The sequence below is a fragment of the Macaca nemestrina genome, chromosome 7, assembly GCF_043159975.1.
Source record: "Macaca nemestrina isolate mMacNem1 chromosome 7, mMacNem.hap1, whole genome shotgun sequence".
NCBI lineage: Eukaryota > Metazoa > Chordata > Mammalia > Primates > Cercopithecidae > Macaca > Macaca nemestrina.
The window spans coordinates 136,245,614-136,270,489 of NC_092131.1; the positions used below are offsets into that span (position 1 = coordinate 136,245,614).

The 24,876-nt window shown below is 37.6% G+C and overlaps 1 protein-coding gene across 11 annotated transcripts in view; it reads left to right on the forward strand.

Moving 5' to 3' along the window:
- LOC105488348 (DENN domain containing 4A) overlaps positions 1 to 24,876 on the forward strand; it is a 130,555-nt gene that overhangs the window by 22,730 nt on the left and 82,949 nt on the right. For 6 of the 11 annotated variants that reach the window (XM_071101188.1, XM_011752352.3, XM_011752342.3 and 3 more), the window contains exons 2-4: positions 6,173 to 6,251; positions 11,125 to 11,457; positions 15,125 to 15,374. In XM_071101188.1, the coding sequence (XP_070957289.1) occupies positions 11,147 to 11,457; positions 15,125 to 15,374 (561 nt within the window). In that variant the 5' untranslated portion in view covers positions 6,173 to 6,251; positions 11,125 to 11,146. Of the gene's footprint in view, positions 1 to 68; positions 163 to 6,172; positions 6,252 to 11,094; positions 11,458 to 15,124; positions 15,375 to 24,876 lie in introns of all 11 variants that reach the window. The other 5 variants (XM_071101189.1, XM_071101186.1, XM_071101185.1 and 2 more) reach the window with 4 other exon arrangements.

Below are 24,876 nucleotides of genomic sequence, written 5' to 3' on the forward strand. Positions count from 1 at the left end.
AGAATGAGACTTTGTCCCAAATAAATATTCATTCATTTAACAGATACTCCCCATATACTATTTGCCAGGTACTGTTCTAGGTGCTGGTTATGCAGCAGTGAATAAAACAGAAAAATCTGTACCCTCATGGAACTTACAATCTTGTGGAAAGAGAGAGAATAAGTAAGTAAAACATATGGTATGTTAGACAGGCAAGCTGGTTAAGTTTTATGCCTCAGTTTGTTCAATTATAATAAAGGTACTTGAAACAAAATCTCCAAGGACCTTCCTAGCTCTAAAAATCCCATGATTCTGTGGTGTTTTAACTTTCTCATTTTTTTCTACTGTGCTGACCTCATCCCTTTAATAAATATTTATACACCTACCGTGTGTTTATAACTGCTATGCATGTGAGAGAATCAAAAGTAGAGCACAAAGTTTCTGCCTTTGAATTATTTATAGTCGGTCTGGAAACAAGAGGTATCTGTATATTAACACTGTTATTTCCAGTCTGTTCTTATCTGTTTAGAACAGATCCATATTCTCAAGGGAATAGCAGCTACTTCAGCTGCAACCTAATTTCTGCGTGAGGGATAGGGTTGCCCCTGACCACAGTATAAGACTCCCTTTTTTAAATGTTCTTATATATGTAAGAATCCTCACTGTAGTTCTGTAGCATTATTTTATGTTGTCCACTTATTTTCAATCTGGAACTTAGCCAGGATAGGAAAATTTATCTCAGAATTTATTAGATTGGTCTTCATTGGGATTTAATGGATGATCACTCACTGCCCTCATCTTTTGTGTGCCTATGTATGTCTGTGTGTAGTATCCCTCACTGCCTGCTGGGGATCAGTTCCAGGACCACCTGTGGATTCTAAAATCCACTCAAGCCCCACAGTTACCTGTTCAGAACTTGTGGATACAAAAAGTTGGCCTTCTATTTTTGCAACTTTCTTTTCCCATAATACCATATTTTCGATTCAAGTTGGTTGCAGATGCAAAATTGCCCATACTGAGGGCTGACATATTTATTGCAAAAAAAAAAAAAAAAGAAAGAAAGAAAGAAAACCATGTGTAAGTGGAACTGCACAGTTCAAATCCATGTTGTTCAAGAGTCAACTGTATTTATATGTTTGTTTAATTATGTTCAAGTATAATGTTCTGGATGCCTGAGTAAATGTGACCAACAAGGCTTTCAGCACACCAAATATGCTTATACTTTGTGCTTTGGTTTGTTTCTGCGTCTATTTTGTAAGAAAGTATTGTTTTTAGAAATATATCTTTGCATTTCATTGGCTGTATGTACTTTGTGATAAAAGTATACCACTCCACAGGGATTAGGGATAGTGGGGTGAAGCGGGGAGAGCAGCGTTTATGCTTATAAAAGGGCAACACCAGGGGCCCTTGTGATGGAACTGCGCTGCATCTTGTCTTTGATAATGGATACATGGTTTTATGCACATGTGACAAAACTGTGCTTATGAAGGGCAATAACCAGGGATCCTTGTAATGGAACTGTACTATATCTTGATTTTGGTGATGGATATGTTGTATTATGCACATGTGATAAAACTGCATAGAACTAAACACACACAGATGAATACAAATAAAACTGGGGAAATCAGGATGAGATAGGTGAATCGTATCAATGTCAATAATACAGCTGTGCTATAGTTTTGCAAGATGTTACCATTTGAAGAAAACGGGGTGAAAGGCATACCAGATCTCTATGATTTCTTTCAACTGAATGTGAACCTACAATTATCTCAAACTAAAAGTTTCAATTAAAAACAATTTAAAGAAGTCTGTGTTAAAAGATAGTGGCTTAACACATGTAGATGCAGGAAGCACATTCATATATCACTTTGTGGAGCATGACTTTCATTTACAATCAAAGGATGCTCTGCTAAATAGATTTTATAAATTTTCTATTCTGAGTTTTCTTGTGCATGTATAGAAAGTAAGGCAATAGCTGTGATGTGTTATCTTCATTAGCAGAAGAAGAACTTTGCAAACACTTAAGTGATGCCAGTTTTGTATCTAGTTGTATTTTGTATTTGTATTTTGTATCTTTTTGTTTTTGTATTTGTATTTTGTATCTTTCCATCTAGTCTCATTGTCTGTGTCAAATGGAAATTCAGTTAATTCTAATAATGGTTCTTTTTTTTCATACAATTCATGGAATAAAATTAAAGTTTTTGGAAGTTCATTCATCAGAATGGAAATATTTGATATTATTGTGAATGCTAATGTGAATTCAACATCAAAGAAAATGTTACTTTTTTTTTTTTTTTGGAGACAGAGTCTCACTCTGTCATCCAGGCTGGAGTGCAGTGGTGCCATCATGGCTTACTGCAGCCTCAACCTCCTGGGTTCAAGCAATCCTCCCACCTTAGCTTTCCAAGTAGCTGGGACTATAGTGCACGCTACCATACCCAGCAAATTAAAAAAATTTTTTGTACAAATGGGGTCTCATTATGTTGCCCAGGCTAGTCTCAAACTCCTGACTCAAGTGATCCTTCTGCCTCGGTCTCCCAGAGTGCTGGGACATGAGCCACTGTGCCTGGCCATTTGTTATTTTTTTTTAATTTTTTAAAATTAAATTTAATTAATTATTATTATTTTTTGAGACTCGCTCTGTTGCCCAGGTTGGAGTGCAGTGGCACTATCTTGGCTCACTGCAACCTCTGCCTCCAGGGTTCAAGCGATTCTCGTGCCTCAGCCTCCCGAGTAGCTGGAATTACAGGTGCATGCCTCCATGCCCTGCTAACTTTTGTGTTTTTAGTAGAGATGGGGTTTCGCCCTGTTGGCCAGGCTGACCTCAAGTGATCCTCCCGCCTCGGCCTCCCAAAGTGCTGTGATTATAGGCGTGAGCTACCATGCCCAGCCAATTTTATTTTTTTGTTCAGATGAGGTCTTGCTGTGTTGCCCAGGCTGGTTTTGAATTCCTGGCCTCAAGTGATCTTTCTGCCTTGACCTCCCAGTGTTAGGATTATAGATATGAGCCATCACACCTGGCCTGTTTTTAGAATAATGATATAAATATTAAGTATAATGGGGCAGAGTTAATGTCAAAACAGTGTTCTTACTATATTAAGAAACAATGTAGCAGAAAATATATTTGAAATTGGTTGTAGCACATTCATTATTTATAATTACATCTAAATAAGTCTGGTATTCTACCAATAAAATCACTATAATTTTCAAAATTTACAAGTATTTCTATATACATATAGTATTTTTACTAGAAATTTTTGTGATAACTGATGTTGAATTTTTAAAAATGTTTCAGCAAGTCAGTATTTACGTTGTTTCATTGCCACCTGTCAGCAATAACATCTTAGAGATACTTGAAAAATATGTTTACCACTCCGTATTTACTCCCTGAAATTTTTTCAGGGAACTTGAGATGGAGTGGCATCCTCATTTTAAAAATACATATATCTATCCTGACAATATTTAGCAGTTCAAAAGGTAATCAGATTGTGAGTATATTATTTTGCTTTCATTCTTTTCACCCTCCATTTCAAGACACTATAGAATTTTTCTTTCTTTTTTTCTTCTTTCTTTCTTTCTTTTTTTTTTTTTTTTTTTTTTTTTGAGACAAGGTCTTGCTTGGTCACCCAGGCTGGCTGGAGTGCAGAGGTGTGAACAAGGCTCACTGCAGCCTCGACCTCCTGGGCTCAAGCAATCGTCCCATCCCAGCCCCACCAAGGAGCTGGGACTACAAGACTGCACCACCATGCCTGGCGACTTTTGGTATTTTTTGTAAAGACAGGATTTTGTCATGTCTCAAATTCCTGAGCTCTAGCGATTCGCAGGCCTCAGCCTCCCAAAGTGCTGGGATTATAGATGTGAGCTACTGTACCTGGTGTTTATTAAATTCTTGACTCAGTTTATGCCCTCACCCCCTTCTCTTCCACTTCTCACAGACACACACACACACGTCAAGGACCTAACCAAGTTAGATGAATCTTGTGTCTGGGTGTAGCTGCTCCTGTTTCCTGGTTGTTAGTAGATATTCCATGTTGGTTAAAGCTGTGGTTTCTTCCTCTTGAGGTGCTTATGATTTCTGTGCTGCAGCTTGTTTCCCTGCAGAAGCTATTGACTCCTACTGAAACTCCTTTTGTGTGTGCATGTGTCTGTTGTTAAAGCTAACCTATAGTGCTTGGTACAATACAGTTGGTCTGGCTATGCTCTTAAGACTTTGTCAGTGGCATCATCTTTCCATCTAGTGTTTAAAATGACTCATAATTACAAGTTACTAAATTACTTAATTAAAAAAATATGATATTGACATATTGAATTCCGTAATATGACATTGCTTAGTCTCTTGTTCAGAAGACTTTGGTTCCTTGGTGAGATTTGATATAAATGATTCTATTTAAGTACATTTGCCCCTTGGTATCCTCCAAGGATTAGTTCCAGGATACCCCCAACCTCCACCCCTTGGATACCAAAGTCCACATATACTCAAGCCCTTTACGTAAAATGGTGTAGTATTTGCATATAATCTACACACATCCTCCGGTATACTTTAGTTAGTTAGTTAGTTAGTTAGTTAGCTAGTTAGTTTTGAGATGGAGTCTGGCTCTGTTGCCCAGACTGGAGTGCAGTGGCGTGATCTTGGCTCACTGCAAGCTCCGCCTCCCAGGTTCATGCCATTCTCCTGGCTCAGCCTCCCAAGTAGCTGGGACTACAGGAGCCCGCCACCACGCCTGGCTAATTTTTTGTATTTTTAGTGGAGACAGGGTTTCACTGTGTTAGCCAGAATGGTCTCGATCTCCTGATCTCGTGATCCGCCCACCTCGGCCTCCCAAAGTGCTGGGATTACAGGCATGAGCCACCGCACCTGGCCCTTCCTGTCTACTTTAAATCACCTCTAGATTATCTATAATACCTAATTCCATTAAATGCTATATAAATAGTTATACCAAATTATTTTGTTAAATTTGTACTACATTTTTTTGTTGTATCATTCATTTGAGATAGAGCTTTACTCTGTTACCCAGGCTGGAGTGCAGTGGTGTGATCAGGGCTCACTGCAGCCTCAGCTTCCTGGGCTCAAGTGATTCTCGTGCCTCAGTCTCCTGAGTAGCTGAGAATACAGGCATGTGCCACCCTGCCTGGCACTAACTTTCTTTCTTTCTTTTTTTTTTTTTTTAAGAGATGGGCTCTCATTATATTGCCCAGGCTGGCTTTGAACTCTTGGGATGAAACGATCCTCCTGCCTTGGCCTCTCAAAGTGCTGGAATTACAGACGTGAGCCACTGAGCCCAGTCTGTTATTTTTATTGTTTTTGAAAAACATCTTTTCGGTCCATATGTGGTGGCTCATGCCTGTAATACCAGCACTTTGGGAGGCCGAGGCAGGCAGATCACTTGAGGTTAGGAGTTCGAGACCAGCCTGACCAACATGGAGAAACCCAGTCTCTACTGAAAATACAAAATTAGCTGGGCATGGTGGCACATGCCTGTAATCCCAGCTACTTGGGAGGCGGAGGCAGAAGAATCTCTTGAACCTTGGAGGTGGAGGTTGTGGTGAGCCAAGATCGAGCCACTGCACTCCAGCCTGGGCAACAAGAGCAAAACTGTCTCAAAAACAACAACAACAACAACAACAAAACATTTTTTCAATCCATGGTATGGATGTGGAACTCATGGATACGGAAGGCTGACTGTAGTATCTTTGAAATTTGTAATAAAGGGAAAGTACTTTTGGGTATTCTTTGAAATTTTTTTATATGGAAGTTACTTGAGTCTATATTTGAATTATGTTAAATGTATACATTTTTCCCATGTGAATGAGGCTCTGTACACAGTGCCCCAGAAATAGGCATGTTGTTCTTTCTTACGCTCTTTACCCTGTACACATTTCCTCTTTTGTACCCTTATTTATTCTTCTTGCTTTCTTTTTCTCCCCCTTATGTGCTTGTTTTTTCTTTTTTTTCCTCATTGCCTCTCTTCAGCATGTTTTGTTTTTAAAGTATGTATTTATTCTTTACTGAAACGTGTTTCCCGAAGAACTTGTTTTTAAAAATTGCTTATTGGCTCTTAACCATAAGAAAACAATACATGAAGTCAGTTTAGTAATTATCACTATTAACAGAACTTTAAGTATCCTCAGGCATATTGGGGGAAATATTTGATTGGAATGAATTTAAGTCCAATTCTTACTCTTTTCAATACAGTTATTTCTCAAACTCTGAGGCTGCGGAGTTCGCACATTGAAATCTGTCATCTTTTTCAGAGAGACACTTTTTGTAATGTGTAAGTAGTTTTTGGCTTTCATTTTGATTTGTTTCAGTTAGCTATTTTCTGTATTAAACACAGTGAAACCTTAATTTTCCAGAAGTCTTAATAATTTGGAATATATTCTCCACGTAATAATTATGGGTAACAAATGATACAAAGTAATTCAATTGAAAGATGTCTCAAGATGTGCCTTGGGTCACTATTAATTCAACACCATTTATTAGAGACAAAATCTTCAATGTAAAGAATACGGTTCCCTTTTAGTAGTTATTTCCTGTGTTCTATTGTGAATGAGTTCAAATTATTAAATTTTGTGAAAAATACCCAAAAGAGCTAATGAAAAGGAATTTTATAAATTAATATATCTCAAATATGTACTTATAATTATAACTAGTTATTTCCAAGGATAAGGTGGTAGTTCTCAAAAAAACTTATTAAATATATGTTTTCATGAAAATACTGTATCTCTTCTCTTTCCCCTTTTTTTTTTGAGACAGAGTCTACCTCTGTTGCCCAGGCTGGAGTACAGTGGCATGATCTTGGCTCATTGCAACCGCTGCCTACAGTGTTCAGGTGATTCTTGTTCCTCAGCCTCTCAAGTAGCTGGGATTATAGGCATGCACCATCATGCCTGGCTAATTTTTGTATTTTTGGTAGAAACGGGGTTTCACCATGTTGGCCAGGCTGGTCTTGAACTGCTGACCTCAAGTGATCCACCCATCTCGGCCTCCCCAAAGTGCTGGGATTACAGGCATGAGCCACTCTGCCTGGCCTCTTACCCTTCTTTCTACATAGCAAGACATAAAACTATTTTATGCAATAGTAAGTGTCTACTTTAGTTTGTTTGTTTATTTATTTATTTATTATTTTGAGACAGAGTCTCACTCTTGCCCAGGCTGGAGTGCAGTGGCGTGATCTCAGCTCACTGCAGCCTCTGCCTTCCGGGTTCAAGCAATTCTCCTGCCTCAGCCTCCTGAGTAGCTGGGATTTCAGGCATGTACCACCATGCCCCGCTAATTTTTTTTTTGTATTTTAAGTAGAGATGGGGTTTCACTGTGTTGGCCAGCCTGGTCTCGAACTCCTGACCTCAAGTGATCTGCCTGCCTTGGCCTTCCAAAGTGCTGGGATTACAGGCATGAGCCACCACGCCTGGCCATGCTTTAGTTTAAAAAACGTAAAGTTAGTGTGTAGGAAAAAGGAGGATGTTTTAGTTTCTTCATTATGGTGGAATGAAAATACTTTACCAGAGTAATTTTTAAGGTTATATGTATTTAGAGCTTATAATATAAAATTCATGCACACATGAAAGCACATAAGTAAAGGCTGATATAACCTTTGACCTAATAATTCTATTTCAGTAAATGTATCCTGAAGAAATCCTAAAATTGTATCCAGAGGTTTATCAAGATTATTCATTGTACCCTTTAAAAAATATTAGCAAAATAAGTAGAAGTAATAAATGATCTACAGTAAGCACATAGGTCAAAAATGGTATATCCATAAAATAAAATACTATGCAGCCCTTTAAAAATTGTTTTCAAAGACTAATGAACTGGAGGAAAAAAAAACAAAAGTGCTTTTGTTATTCTGCAGCTTTCTTAAACAGATGGTCAATTGGGTAAAACTGCTCTTTTTTTGGGAGCACTTGTTATATGCAGTGAGCTGAGGGTGATGAGTCAGCATTTAATAGCCTTCTCAGAAGAACAGGTTGTTAACACTTTCTTTTTAAGTGTCCATCTAGGAGGCATTTCTGAAAAGGTTAAGCCCTTTATCATATGTAGAAATCCTATATATAAGGAAATTGCTGCATAGGTGCCATTAGTATGTAAATAAAACAAGGAGAAACATTTAATCCTTCTTTAGTGTCTTTTTTTTTTTCTTTTTTTTCCAGACAGAGTCTGGCTCAGTCGCCCAAGCTGGAGTGCAGTGGCATGATCTCGGCTCACTGCAACCTCCGCCTCCCGGGTTCAAGCGATTCTCCTGCCTCTGCCTCCCGAGTAGCTGGGACTACAGGCACATGCCACCGTGCTTGGCTAATTTTTGTATTTTTAGTATAAATGGGGTTTCACCATATTGGCTGGGCTGGTCTCAAACTCCTGACCTGTGATCCACCCGCGTCGGCCTCCCAAAGTGCTGGGATAACAGGCATGAGCCACCTTGCCCAGCCTAGTCTCATTTTTAAAGAAAATAGTGAGAATACTTACAGTATATTTGAGCGATTAATACAGATTCCAAGAAATGTGTCACGAATTCTGAAAACTGATGACATTAGCAATATAGAAAATTAAATGAGTTTTGGGATTTCGATTAAAATGTTAATAATTATATTGTAAACAAGTATATACTACATAAGAATATCTTTGCCCTGAGATTTTATGGTCTACAAAGGAAGGTTGTTTACTGTAAACTAGCATTTTCTTAGGGTTGTTTCTTGTTGTTAAGTGGGAAAATATGGTTCATTGTTCAAATAGACTTGGGAAATCCTGAGTTAAGCAAAGTTTATCGGCTACCTTTATCAGAAGATTGCTAAGGATTTAGTATTTTTATATATATAAGTAAATATCCAAAGAGACCTGTAGTGTGTATACGTAATTTATTTGTCCATGGAATCTTTTCTTTGCACTTATTGGAAGTGTGTCTAACATGAAACAAAATCTGGGAAATTGTTTTAGATTAAACTTTTTTCCTATAATAGAGATACATAAATAATGACGGTACTGTGGAATGTATTCTCCTAGTTAAAGAAAAAAATAGGTTGGGTATGGTGGCTCACGCCTGTAATCCCAACACTTTGGGAGACTGAGGTGGGAGAATCTCTTGAGCCCAGGAATTTGAGACCAGCCTGGGCAACAAAATGAGACTCTGTCTCTACAACAAAAACAAACTAGCCACGCGCGGTAGTGCACACCTGTGGTCCCAGCTGCGCGGGAGGCTGAGGCAGAAGGATTGCTTGAGCCCAGGTGGTCAAGGCTGCAGTGAGCCATGTTTGCGCTACTCTATTTCAGCCTGGGCGACAGAGCGAGACCCTGTCTCAAAAATAAATAAATACATAAATAAAATTAAGTGATACCAGACAACCAAAGGAGACTGCAGATATATGATAGATTCTGTGTATTTTTTCTTTGAATCTATTGTGAGCATGCATTACTGTTATACTCTCTTACTTTTATTATTTAAAATTATTCTCTTTGATATATCTGCTGAGACTTACTTCTGGTAGATTTTTGTGTGTGTGCTTTTGTAGTTTTGGAACAGAAGCTTGTCTTCCACTGGGCTTTGTTTGTGGAAAACCTGGGTTGAGGCTGTACCCTCAAGAACTGTTTTACTTTTCAAGGGGTATCACTAGCTTGAGAACAGTTTTTTTTTTTCTTTTTGAGACGGAGTTTCGCTCTTGTTGCCCAGGCTGGAGTGCAATGGTGCGATCTCAGCTCACCACAACCTCTTCCTCCTGGGTTCAAGCGATTCTCCTGCCTCAGCCTCCCGAGTAGCTGGGATTACAGGCATGTGCCACCATGCCTGGCTAATTTTGTATTTTTAGTAGAGATGGGGTTTCTCCATGTTGGTCAAGCTGGTCTTGAACTCCAACCTCAGGTAATCTGCCCGCCTCAGCCTCCCAAAGTGCTGGGATTACAGGCGCGAGCCACCGTGCTCCGCCAACCTGAGAACACTTGTTATTAATTTCTTAGTTTCCTGGGATCATCCATATGGTGTAAGTTCAAACCCCAAACCCAAGTGTGAATAGGCCTATTGTTATGAATTCTCAGAGGAGACTCCCCCACCACCCTCCCTACAACTTTATTATCTCCCTGTGTCAGTGGATAGGTCTTTTAAATCCACTCTTTGGCTGGGAGTAATAGTCCTTTGAAACTCTCGGCTTTATACAGGTGGCTCAGTTCCAATTCTTTGTCTATGTGGTCTGAAGTGCTTATCTCCCATGCTTTTAATGCTTTCTAAAACACAAACCGGATCAGGTGCGGTGGCTTATGCCTGTAATCCCAGCACTTTGGTAGACTGAGATGGGAGGATCATTGGACCCCAGGAGTTCAAGACCAGCCTGGGCAACATAGTGAGACCCTCCCCCCCGCCCATCTCAGAAGAATAAAACAAAATAAACACACAAACCTCTTGGTTATTGAGGAGATCAGTAAATTTCCCCACTCAGTGGTAATTTACAGACTGCATTCTGACTTTTGGTTTCCTCAGTGTTTTGGGGACCTAGGAATTACCCTTACATTCTTACAAGTCTATGTAAGATTTATATTTAAAAGCGCTTATTGAACGACTGTGCATTTATTTATTTATTTATTTATTTATTTATTTGAGGTGGAGTTTCACTCTTTTTGCCCAGGCTGGAGTGCAGTGGTCTGATCTCGGCTCACCGCAACCTCTGCTTCCCAGGTTCAAGCGATTCTCATGCCTCAGCCTCCTGAGTAGCTGGGATTACAGGCACCTGCCACCATGCCCAGCTAATTTTTGGTATTTTAGTAGAGACAGGGTTTCACCATGTTGGCCAGGCTGGGCTCAAACTCCTGACCTCAGGTGATCCACCCTCCTCGGCCTTCCAAAGTGCTGGGATTACAGGCGTGAGCCACTTGCGCCTGGCCAGACTGTGCATTTAAAAAGATCTCTTTTTGTTGTCTACTTAGGTAATGTAGGTTTCCATATTGCCAAAATTGGGAATTCATCCATTACTTTTATAATAAAAGATTGCTAAAGATGTTTTTATTGTTAAAAAAATTCTTTTTACATGTAAGTTAAATATATAATGCTAGTGTGTTTATCAAGGAGCTAGTGCTCTTTTTGTAGTTTTTGTTCTTATATGCACACAAACCACTTATATTTATTTTGCTTATTATAGGGGAGTACTACTCTTTTACTTTCCTTTTAGATGTAACCTTCTGTAATGGAAGATGATTGAAGACAAGGGGCCTCGTGTTGCTGACTACTTTGTTGTAGCAGGATTAACTGATGTTTCAAAGCCTCTAGAAGAAGAAATTCACTTCAACGATGCTTGTCATAAAGTAGCTAAACCAAAAGAACCTATTACAGATGTTTCAGTTATTATCAAATCTCTTGGGGAGGAAGTCCCACGGGATTATATTTGTATCGATAGTACCCCAACTGGATTGTCAGCTGATCTTAATAATGGAAGTCTTGTGGGGCCACAGATTTACCTTTGCTATAGAAGAGGAAGAGATAAGCCTCCACTTACAGATCTGGGGTAAGTATTTTTTTTAATGACTTACTGTTATTGATCCAAATAATATGCCTTGTAGATTTTGAGATTAATTGTTCATTTTGGTCATTAATAGATGTATGGCAGATTTAGAAAAATAGACAAGTTTGTATTCAGAAACCTGTGTTCTCTCCATATTTCCTTTTGTCTCTCTTTATCCTACAGTTCCCAGCAGTCTTACCGTGCCTGGGTTTCTTTCTGTTAGAGGCAGGGGAGAGAATTTGAAAAAAATTTGCAGGAAAGTACTAGAAAATTAATGTATTATCCTGATTGGAAAATTTTTGATTATTTTTAAAATATGAAAAAAAGCTTTTAGGCATGTTATAATGATCAGCATAGATGGATTTTTTTTTTTTTTTTTTTTTTTTTTTTTTGAGACAGAGTCTCGCTCTGTCACCCAGGCTGAAGTGCAGTGGCGCAATCTCGGCTCACCGCAAGCTTTGCCGCCTCGGCCTCCCAAAGTGCTGGGATTACAGGCGTGAGCCACCCGCACCTGGCTGGATTTTCTTTTTTTTAAAGAGACAGGGTCAATCTCTATCACCCAGCTGGAGTGCAGTGGCATGATCATAGCTCACTGCAGCCTCAAACTCCTGGCCTCAAGTGATCCTCCTGCCTCAGCCTCCTGAGTAGCTGGTACTATAGATACACGCCATCACGCCTGGCTAGTTTTTAATTTTTTTGTAGAGACAGGGTCTTGCTATATTGCCCAGGCTACTCTCGAACTCCTGGCCTCAAGTGATCCCCCTGCCTTGGCCTCCCAAAGTACTGGGATTACAGATGTGAGCCACCACACCCAGCTCCATTATAGATGGATTGTTAACTATGTGTATCAAAGAAGGATCTTGGGGTAAATTAGAGCTTTACTTGGGGTGCTTTATTATTGAGATATAATTCATGTACCATACAGCCACTCATTTATTTAAAGTGTACAGTTTAATAGTTTTTAGTATTTTCAGAGTTATGCAACCATCACCACAGTAAATTCTGTGACATTTTTATCATGTCAAAAAGAAACACGGTACTCATTAATAGTTGCTCCCTAATTTCCTAACTCACTTAGCCTTAGATTACTTTCTGTCTTTATGGATTTGCCTGTTTTGCACATTTCATATAAATAGAATCATACTATGTATATGATCTTTTTTGATTGACTTCTTTCACTTATTATGTTTTCAAGGGTCATCCATGTTATAGTATGTGTCAGTACTTTATTCCATTTTATGACTGAATAGTATTCCATCATATGGGTATAACACGATTTATTCATCTGTTGATGGATGTTTGAGACTTTTCCACTTTTGGGCTATTATAAATAATATTGCCATGAATATTCTTTTGCAAGTTTTTATGTGGACATATATTTTCATTTTTTATATGTATATACCTAGGAGTGACATTGCTGGGTCATATGGTAATTTCATGTTCAGCTTTTTGAGGAACTGCCAGACTGCTAAGCAACTGTACCATATTGCATTCCCACTTGCGGTACATGAGGGTTCCTATTTCTCCATGTCCTAGTCAGCATTTCATATTATTTTGATTATTGCTGCCCCAGTAGGTGTGAGATAGTATCTCATATGGTCTTGATTTGCATTCACTTGATGGCTAATGATGTTGAGCATCTTTTTATGTGCTTACTGACAAGTTTGTGTATCTTTGGAGAAATGTCTATTCAGATCCTTTCCCTATTTTTAATTTGGTTGTCTTTTTATTTGTTTAGCTATAAGAGTTCTTAACATATTCTAGATAAAGTCCCTTATCAGTTAAATGATTTACACATATTTTCTGTAGGTTCTTTTTACTTTCTTTATGGAATCCTTTGAAGCCAAAATATTTAGATTTTATAGCTGAGTATAAGGCAGAGAGGTTAAGTAACTGCTTACAGAACTGCAGCTAGTAACAGGAGGTAGGAATTTGAATTTAGATTGTCTAATTTCTTTGTGTGTAGGTGCCCTTTTTTTAAGTTAAAAAAAAAAGTAAAACAAGACCGAAAGAAGAAAGAATAAGCACTTAACCTAACATTACGGTTCATGCAGTTGCTATGATTAAGCATCGGATTTAACTGTGAATTTTCAAAATGTTGAGAAGATTAAAAAAAAAAATTGTTGATGGCCAGAACAAAAAGTGAAATTAAAACTTATATTAGAAATAATTTGGCCAGGCACAGTGGCTCATGCCTGTAATCCCAGTGCTTTGGGAGGCCTAGGTGGGTAGATCACCTGAGGTCGGGAGTTCGAGATCAGCTTGACCAACATGGCAAAACCCTGTCTCTACTAAAAATACGAACTTAGTCTGTTGTAGTGGTGTGTGCCTGTAATCTCAGCTACTTGGGAGGCTGAGGCAGTGGGAGAATTGCTTGAACCCGGGAGGCGGAGGTTGCAGTGAGCCAAGATCATGCCATTGCATTCCAGCCTGGGCAACAAGAGCAAAACCCCATCTCAAAAAATAATAATAATAATTTGACCAGTTTTTGGCATTACATTTTATTTTTATAGTGGATTTTATATGAGAGAATATTGGTTGATGATGAAGACATTGCTTGTTACAAGTTTTATAGCAAATGCAAAAACACAATTTATAGCTTTATAGCAAATACAAAAACACATTTAATTTGTAGCTAGGCACGGTGGCTTACACCTGTAATCCCAACACTTTGGGAGGCTGAGGCAGACAGGTCACTTGAGGTCAGGAGTTCGAAACCAGCCTGGCCAACATGGTGAAACTTCGCCTCTACTAAAAATACAAAAATTAGTTGGGTGTGGTGCCACACACCTATAATCCCAGCTACTTGGGAGGCCGAGGCTGGAGAATTGCTTGAACCTGGGAGGCAGAGGTTGCAGTGAGCCAAGATCACGACACTGCACTCCAGCCTGGGTGTCAGAGTGAGACTCTGAGACTCCGTCTCAAAAAAACAATATATAGCTTATTTTATTTTTATTTTTTTACTCGTGCTAAGGACTTGGCCTTAAAGTACAAATCAATGAATTCAGTGAGGGAATAAACTAATATTATTTAAGCACTATTTTTTTTAGTGTCCCTAAGTGCTTAAATATTCAAAACTTAATGAACGAATGCCAGGTCCACCCTGTACTAAAAGCCTACGATTTTACCCCAACAAAGAAAAAAAAAAAGCCTAGTGCCTCACCCAGACTTTTGATTAAGGATGGATTTGAAGTTAGATTGTCTTAGCCTAAAACTCTCTCTTAAAGCTAAGGAAAGTATTGGAGATAAAAGTGTGCAAGCATACTCTACACAGTTGGGCAAGTAACCTTTTGTAAAATTTTAACTTTGGCCAAAATGCTAGTTGCTTTTTCTAAAGAAGGTGCTTGTTTTAGAGACCAAAAAAAATTAATAACTATATTAAATGATGTGCCAAAACAGGTACCTTCACATTTAATTGTGCCTTTTCTCTGGTTTGTATTAACAAAAACAATGGTTTATCAGAATTTTTCCTTAAAACAAAGTTTTTGGTGGGGAAAAGAGTTATTCTTTGATGTATACAAGACCATGCATTTCAAAATTGCAGTAAGATTGGAATATTTTTACTACACTGCTACATTTAAGGATCAGTTGATGATGCCTGAGAACATTGCTTTTCATATTTAAAGTGCTTTGTGTATTTGTATATTCATTTTTAAAATTTTATTTTTAGGGTTTTATATGACTGGAAGGAAAGATTGAAACAGGGTTGTGAAATTATTCAGAGTACTCCCTATGGACGCCCCGCAAATATCAGTGGGAGTACCTCATCACAAAGAATTTATATCACTTACCGAAGAGCCTCTGAAAACATGACTCAGAATACATTGGCTGTCACTGACATATGTATTATTATACCCAGTAAAGGAGAAAGCCCACCACACACGTTCTGCAAAGTTGACAAGAATCTCAATAACAGTATGGTAAGTGACTTACTTGCACTGATAACATTAACCACTGATGAAAAGAGCATAATTTTAAATTTTTTTTTTTTTTTGAAAACAGCATAGTATAATTACAGAATTGAAAAATGTGTTTTTAAAGATGTTAGATATTTTATTTTTTGGAAAGTACTTTGTACTTTCAAAAGAAACTGCGAAGAACTCTTCTTTTTAATTAAAAAAATAATTTCCCCCACCCCCCCTGCCCACTACAAAAGCAATGAGTATCCTTCCACTTGTGGACTAGATCCCACACCTCAATAGGACTAGATCCCACATCTCAATTTACCTATTTGAGGACATGGCTTTAGTAGTCCTCCCTACTTTTTTGTAAATCATCGGTTTTTCCCTCCCTTTTTCTTCCAACATGCACAGATTTCTTATCTTTATAAAACTTCTTGATCTCATATTCCTCTCCTTCCATTGCCGCATTTCATTATCCTTTACAGTAAAAGTTCTGGAAAGAGTTGAGTATATTCTGCCACATTCCTCAGTTTGCTCTTTCTAGTCAGCCTTTTGTCTCCATCACTCCATCAAGATTTCTCTTGTTGTCATATCCAGAGATCAATTCTTTGTTTTAATTTTTCAGCAAGTTTCTACATAAATGATTATTTCTTCCTTCTTGAAACAGTGCCATGAAGAAGAAATATACTTTCTTCTTAGGTACTCTCTTGTTTTTTCCTTTTACCTCACCAGTCATTCCCTTTCTGCCTTTGCCAATTCCTTTTCATCTCCCCATCCCTATACAATGGAGTGCCTCATGGTTCAGTCCTCAAACCATTTATCTTCACCACCTAAACATACTCCTTTGGTGATCTAATCATTTAAATACAGGCCATGTGTGGATGACTTCTAAATTTGTCTAATCTGGACTTCTCTAATTCATCATCCCTTCTTGAATATCATATAATGGAGCATCTCAAATTTATTATATCCAAAACTGAACTCCTGATTATCCCTATAGTCTTCCTTATCTAGCAAATGGAAATTCCATTCTTCTAGTAACTCACACTGAAAAACCTTGGAGTAAACTTAACCTTTATCTTCTCCTCATTCAGTTCTTCTGTAAACTCTGTTAACTATAATTTCAAAACGTATCTTGAACATGGCCACTTCTCAGCACCTCTATTGCCATAACCCTAGTCTAAGCCATAATTGTCTCTTAATGGGATTATTGCAGTAGTGTTCTAATCCAGGGGTCAGGCAAATTTTTTCTTTAAAGAGCTAGGTAATAAATTAGGTTTTACAGGTCATACAATCTCTGTCTCATAGTCATCTCTTTTTTTTAACCCTTATTTATAAAAGCAAAAACTATTCTTAGTTTAGATACACAAGAACAGACCTTGGGCCAAATGCAGGCCATAGTTTTTTATCTAAATGATCAATTCTTCCACTCTGCTCTCTCTGTTGTATTCTTTGCATAGACAAGAGTGATCCTTTAAAAACATAGATCAGATCCTGTCACTACTCTGCTTAAAACCCTTAATGGCTTCCCATCTCACTCTTAGTAAAAGCCAAAGTCCACCCATGCATGATCCTTAACTGTCTTGTCTTTGTTCTTTTATTACTGTTTTGAATTAAAAAAAAAAAAAAAAAAAAAAAAAGGAATGTATACTTAAAGAATATTGGAGGGCAGGGAGTATCTAAATTATAGATCTATGAAGTAGAAAGTGAGAAAGTGAAGGTTCTTGTTCCTACTTCCATGTTTTGTCAGGGGTAACAATGAGCAATTTGACTTGTATCCTTCCAGACCTTTTGTGTCACATATGTGGGGTATGTATAATAAATTAATCCTTAATTTTTTTTAATTTGAATTTTTTTGTATTTTCTTTTTCTTTTTTCACTTTTTATTTTAAAATCAGGGTACATGTGCAGGTTTGTTATACAGGTATGTATTGCATGATGCTGAGGTTTAGGGTATGATTGAACCCGTCTCCCAGATAGTGAGCATAGAACCCAATGGGTGGTTTATTAGCCCTTGCTTTCCTCCCTGTCTTCCCCCTTGAGTAGTCCCTAGTGTCTTTTGTTCCCATCTTTATGTCCAGGTATACCCAATGTTTAACTCTCACTTATAAGTGAGAAAATGCAGTATTTAGTTTTCTGTGTCTGCATTAGTTTACTTAGGATGATGACCTCCATCTGCATCATGTTGCTGCACAGGACATGATTTCATTCTTTTTTTATGATTGTATGGTATTCAAATAATGGAAATTTCTTTATATTCTGATATAAGCCTTTTTTCTATCTTTATCAGTTTATATAATTTTTTACTTAATTCTTTTAATGACTGCATAATATTCCAGAAAGTACAAATGCAGAATGATGAATACAAGTTATTTTCAGTTTTTTCCATTGCTAGTAATGCTGCTTTGATTAACGCTGTGCATTTGCTGTAGATATTTGAGTGTCTCTGGAAGAATAAATAATTGTAAGTGGAACTGATGGGTCCATGAGTATGCTGACCATTTTGAAAGTGTTGAAATATTGTTCTGAAAACGCTGTGGCAGTTTTTACTCCCAGCAGCCATAGTTTATGAGAATGCTATTTCCTAGGTTCCCACACCTCACCAACATTGGTTGTTATTGGTTATTGACTTCTTAATTATTGACTATATAATACAAAATTGTTCTAATTTTAATTTGCATTTGCTTATTGTGGAGGTTAATATTTTAATATATTTATTAAATATTAAATATACTTAATATCAGTGTATTAAATACATTATTGAATGGCTAAATATTATTGTATTAAATGGATGTGCCACAATGTATTATTATCCTCTTTTGTAAAGACCTTTAGATTCTGATTTTTTAAAATGTTACAAGCAAGCTGTTATGAACATACTTATAACCAAATCTTCTATAAAACAAGTTACATTTATTTAGCTCTTCTGTGCTATACACTGTTCTAAGTAGTTCATATTCAATAATTCAGTTCCACATAACCACCCTGAATAGGTATTTTCTCCCCATTTTACAAAGAAGAAAATTTGAGAGTTAAAGAGGTGGTTACTGGTTACTTTCCCATGGTCATACCTTCAATTAGTAGTTAAAGCAAGGTTCAAATTCAGGCTGCAGAACTCCAGAACCAAACTCCTGAGCACTGTACTGCGTTAATTATTTCCTTATGGTTTGTCCTGGAATTTCTGGATCAAAGCATATATTTACTATTAAGATTTTATCCAGAAGGGTTTAACCAATTAAAATTCCTACCAATAAAGTGTGAGAATATTGTTTTGTTTTGTTTTGTTTTTCATAACTTTGTCAACAATTGGGTCTTTTTTTTCTTTTTTTCTACTGCAGCTGCTCTGAAGAAACAATTGGGTTTTTCTTTTGTTTTTTTTAGAGACAGGGTCTTGTTCTATTGCCCAGGCTGGAGTATAGTGGCCTGCTTATGGCTCATTGCAGCCTCGACCTCTTGGGCTCAAGTGATCCTCCCACCTTAGCCTCTCGAGTAGCTCGATGGATCAACTACAGGTGTGCACCACCATATCCAGCTGATTTTTAATTTTTTTGTAGAGTTGGGGTTTCCCTACATACGCCAGGCTCGTCTCAAACTCCTGAGCTCCAGCAATCCTCTTACTTCAGTCTCCCAAAGTAGTGGAATTACAGACATGAGCCCCTGTGCCTGGCCAACAATTGGGTTTTTAATCACAAAATTTTAAATTTAATTTCTTTCTTTCTTTTTCTTTGTTTGTTTGTTTGTTTGTTTGTTTGTTTGTTTTTAGAGACAGGATCTTGCTCTGTCACCCAGGTTGGAGTACAGCAGTAGCGTGATCATAGCTCTCTGTAGCCTCAAACTCTTGGGCTAACATGATTCTCCTACTTCAGCCTCCCAAATAACTGGGACTACAGGCATGCACCACCGTGCTCGACTAATTTTCAAATTTTTTTGTAGATACTGGGTCTTATTGTATGGCCCAGACTGATCTTGAGCTCCTGGCCTCAAGCAATCCTCCCTCTTTGGCCTCCCAGAGCACTAGGATTGCAGGCATAAGTTACTTTGCTTAGCTGTAAATCTAATTTCTTTTTATTTTATTTCATTTTTTCTCACCCTGTCTTATGGTGTGGATTTTGTTTCTTTTTTTTATTTTTGTCTAAAGTTAATTTCTTAAAGATGTTAGAGCAGATATTTACAGTGTCCTATTATAATTATGTAAATTAAGACTTTGCTAAGATCTAAAGATTTTATACACATTTCAGCATGTATTAAGTTTTTATGGAAGTTGACTTTTTAAAAATTCATGTTCCTTTTTCTGAAGTATAGGGAAGCAGACTTTTTTTTTTTTTTTTTTTTTGAGACAGAGTATCGCTCTGTCACCCGGGCTGGAGTGCAGTGGCGCCATCTCGGCTCACAGCAACCTTCACCTCCCAGGTTCAAGCAATTCTCTTGCCTCAGCCTCCTGAGTAGCTGGGATTACAGGCACACGCCACCATGCCCGACTAATTTTTGTATTTTTAGTAGAGATGGGGTTTTGCCTTGTTGGTCAGGCTGGTCTTGAACTCCTGACCTTGTGATCCGCCCACCTGAGCCTCCCAAAGTGCTGGGATTGCAGGTATGAGCCACCATGCCCGGCCAGGAAGTAGACTTTTAAAACTTTTTTTCCCTCTCTTAATATAGCAACATGAGGTACTGAGGGTTAAGATAAAGCAAAAAGAGGAAAAACTGGGGTGTATTGATATGTGGCTGGATACAGTACAAATTTTGGGACCCTGAATTTGGTTTTAACCCTCTCAATAAGATAGCAAAGGATATCTGTATTCTGTATTTCATAGTGATTAAAATCAGTGTAGATTAGTAATTCAGAGCACAGACTCTGGTTCTAGAGTGTCTGGGTCTATATCCTATCTCTGACCCTTACTGACTGTGTGACCTAGGACAAGTAACTTACCCTCTCTGTGCCTGTTTCATGATTGTAAAATGAGGATGATAATAGCATCTGGTTTAGTCCATGTTAAGCTTAAGGAAAGAGTTTTCGAAAATTACTTTGTTTTAAACCTTGGACCATAGCCTTAAATGATTTGGACTTTGATTTGATATTAGAACCTAATTACAGTATTTTAGAGCTGGATGAGAACTTAGAGTGATCATATGATCTAAAATTGCAGAAATTTATGAATAAGAATATTTAGTCCAGGTAGCTTGCTTGACTGGCTTTAAAACACATAACTAATTTTTGGCAAATGTGGTACTATCTCCTTAGTTTTTGACTCTCGTTAAGAGTTTTTTTTGTTTTGTTTTAGACAAAGTCTCACTGTGTCACCCAGGATGGAGTGCAGTGGCATGATCTCAGCTTCCTGCAACCTCAGCCTCCTGGGTTCAAGTGATCCTCCTATCCCAGCCTCCCGAGTAGCTGGGATTACAGGCGTGTACCACCACGCCCGGCCAATTTTTGTTTTTTGTTGTTTTTTTTGTTTTTGTTTTTAGTGGAGACAGGGTTTTACCACATTGGCCAGGCTGGTCTTGAACTCCTAACCTCAAGTGATCTGCCTGCCTCAGTCTTCCAAAGTGCTGGAATTACAAGTGTGAGCCATTGCACCTGGCCGAGTCTCCTTACGGGTGTTTTTTAAATACTCTTTCCACATGGCTCTTGTTTTACAACTGTCCAAGAATGTCAGCATTTGATTTAGTGAGTTTACTTAGAAAAGTAGAATTGAGCTGGGCGCTATGACGTGTAATCCCAACACTTTGGGAGACTTGAGGCAGTTGGATCACTTGAGGTCAGGAGTTTGTGACCAGCCTGACCAGCATGCTGAAACCCTGTCTACTAAAATACAAAAATTAGCCAGGCCTCGGCGTGCACGCCTGTAATCCCAGATACTTGGGAGGCTGAGGCAGGAGAATTGCTTGAACCTGGGAGGCAGAGGTTGCAGTGAGCCGAGATCATACCACTGCACTCCAGTCTGGGTGACAGAACGAGACTCTGTCTCAAAAAAAAAAAAAAAGAAAAGAAAAAGAAAAAAAGTAGAACTGTTAACAAAGCAAGTGATTAAATCATGTACCTAATTCTGTGGGAAAGAGGAGGAATTTGAAAGTATGTTTTTGCTGTGGCAAACTACAATGTGGATACTTACTGGTAGAGAGTTTAAAGTAGTTTTAGAACAATGACTCCTTTTTCTTTTTCACCCTGAACCTTGTGTGTAAAAAAATTTGGAAAATGCTTTTAATTATTTTCTTTATTTCTTTTTTTTTTTTTGAGACGGAGTTTCACTCTTGTCACCCAGGCTGGAGTGCAATGGTATGATCTCTGCACACCTCAACCTCCGCCTCCCAGGTTCAAGGGATTCTCCTGCCTCAGCCTCCTGAGTAGCTGGGATTAAGGGTGCCTGCCACCGCACGCGGCTAATTTTTGTGTTTTTTTTTTTTTTTTTTTAGTAGAGACGGGGTTTTACCATGTTGGCCAGGCCAGTCTCAAACATCAGACCTCGGGTGATCCACCTACCTCGGCCTTCCACAGTGCTGAAATTACAGGCATGAGCCACCATGCCTGGCCCCGCTCTTAATTTTAATATCCGTGGTTCTCTTTCCTACAGAGCCCCGTAACTTATACTGTATTTTTAATTCCTTGTTTTTCATTTTAGAATATTCCCTCTGGTTTCTACTATATCCAAATGGTCATATAGTTCTCTTTTTGTTGTCACCAAAGTTATTATTGAAATTTTCTTGCTATCTTTTCAAATTGGATTTATTGGGAAGTAGAGTTGGGACTTTCCAATAGAGAACCCATTTTTATAAATTTTTTTTACCCATTTGATAAACCAAAATTTGTTTGCCTATATTCATAATATCTACTTGACTTTTACATATTCATGTGACTTAAAAAATATTTTTCCAGTAGATTAATGTGTTAAATGTTGCTTATGTTCGTTGCTGTGTTGGGATTTTATTTTTATAAATGCTTTAATATTTTTCCATCAAGAGAAAATTTCCCAAGGCTACAATCTCAACATAATTCATTAAACTATATTAAAATAAAAGATTAAGGGTTTTTGTTTTTTAGTAAGATATTTACAGATAGCCAAACGTATTATTTTATGTGTGTTGTGTGTTTTAAATAAGAGAGATATTTTAGTATTGTTCTCTTTCACTTTAGTTTGACCACATTTTGCTATTAGCTATTCATCATTTGGAAGGCTGACAGATACTTAAAGTTGAAAAGCAAAGATTTGTTAGGTTTTTGAATACTCAGCAGATTGTCATTTCATGATAAAATATTTTTAAGTGATTGTATAATGCAATTTATGATATCTTCTCTGATTGTTATTCATCAGATTTTTAAGTATGTATAAATGAGAACTTTATTAAGTGAGTGTGAACTAAATATCAGAGAAACCAAAGTTGGAAAATAATTTATATTCAGACACTTGGCTTCTTACATGAAAATACTTATGTAACTTGTCTGTATTTTCTGTAATACTGATGATTTTTCCAAAGTTTTAGTCCTGACCTTTAAGTATCTACTTGTCACCTGGCCTTTGACAGGTATATAATGCATTTTTTATTCAGAAATAACTCTAGTAAGTACAATTCTTATTTCATTCTTGAAAGGATTACACAAGAAACAAGCCAACAAAAAGGCTTCTGTACATCCAAAATAGATACAAAGTTCAGACACTAAAAGCTTATACTTTGAGTCTCTCAGAGCTACCCATTAATGTTTACTTAGTCTTATGTAAGTAAACTTTGTTATATTCAGATAATAGTTAAGAAAATATATAATATGCCAAATGGCGATGCATGCTAAGGAGGAAAAAAAATGCAAGAGGGGGTGATAGGGAGAACTAGGCAGGGTGGAGGGAGCCTTGTTATTGTATGTAAAATGGTGAAAGGAAGACTCTCTGATAAGGTGATATTTGAGTTTACTCCCCACGAGGTGAGGAAGTGTGCCACGTAAATATATCTCTCATTACCTATACCTCAAGTGGTGACATCTCTCAAGTTTGTGTGTCCATTTCAGACCACTCACCTTAGCTCTATTTAGTTCTTCACTTGGATGTCTAATAGATGTTTCAAACTTAACATGTCTAAAACTGAACCCCTTATCTTCACCCCAAATCTGCTTTATCCACAGTCTTCTCCATCTCAATTGAGCTTCTTCCTTTCTTTTACTCAGGCATTGGCATCGTCTTTGACTCTTATACTGTACATCATATAATCAAATAGGGTATTTTTTTGGTCTCTATTTTCAGAATATGCCCAGAATCTGACCTCTTTTCATCATTCCCACTGTTGCTACCCATATTCAAACTCTCATGATTTTTGCCTGGATTACTGATCCAAAATAATTATGAGTACTTGCTTTCTTCCTTGTCTCCTACCCCCACTTCTCAACATAGTACTCAGAGTGACCTTTTGACTGTAAATCAAATAATGCCTATCTTCTGCTCAAAACTCTCCAGTGGCTTTCACTATCTCCAAGAGTAATAAAAGCCAAAATCCTTAAAACAGCCTAAAAGGACCCATATGATCTGGCTTCCTTATCTCCCATCAGTAGCTCATTTACTCTTCTCTACTGTCATTGCCTCTTTAGCTCTTAGGTCATGATGGGCATACTTCCGTATCAGGGCCTTTCCTCTTGACATTCCTTCTACCTAGAAACCTCTGCTCCAAGATTAGTTCATTCAGCAAATACTTTATGCAGCACCTATAATGCACCAGGCACTGTTTTAGGTATTAATGATAACAGAATATAGAACTTATCAGAGTGGATGAAAATAGATGATAATAAATTTTAAGCAAATAACTTTTAAAGTATAGTATGTTAGAAAGTGGTAAGTACTGTAGTGAAAAAGAAAACCTACAGTAGCATAAAAGGGGATTGGGAGTAGTGGGAAATGACTTGCAGTTTTAAATTGAGTGGTCAGGGAAGCCCTTATTTGAAAGTAATACTGGAAGGCAGGTAGTTAATCATTCAGATATCACAGGCAAAGAATGTTTGAAATATAGGGAACAGTCTGTGCAAAGGGCCTCAAGGAGGGAGCATTCCTGGCATGTTTTGGGAACAATAAGGACAATGGTGTGTCTTAAAGCAGAATAAATTATGAGGAGAATAAAGAGATTAGAATTGGGGGTAGATGATCAGGGCCTTTAGGTGATTGTAAGGACTTTGGCTTTTATTCTGAGAGAGACTGAGATTTTGAACAGAACAGTGACATGCTCTGACATTTGATTTAAAAAGATCACTCATTTATGTAGTGATAGACTGTGGCGGGAAGCAAAGGTGGAAGGAGGAAGACCGTTTGGGAGATTATTGCAATCCAGGGTAGTAGGGGTAGAGTTGCACAAATCACATTAAATAGTAATAATAAAAATTTTTATTATATACTTTTAATTATCAGTGACATTACACTTCTTCATTTGCATGGATTGTGTAAAGAATATGTTTCATAAAACTATTTTGCCCTTATTTTAAAACTTTTAAATAAATTATGTATATAGTTATTTATAATACTTACTGAACTACTATGTGTGAGCCTGTGGGAAT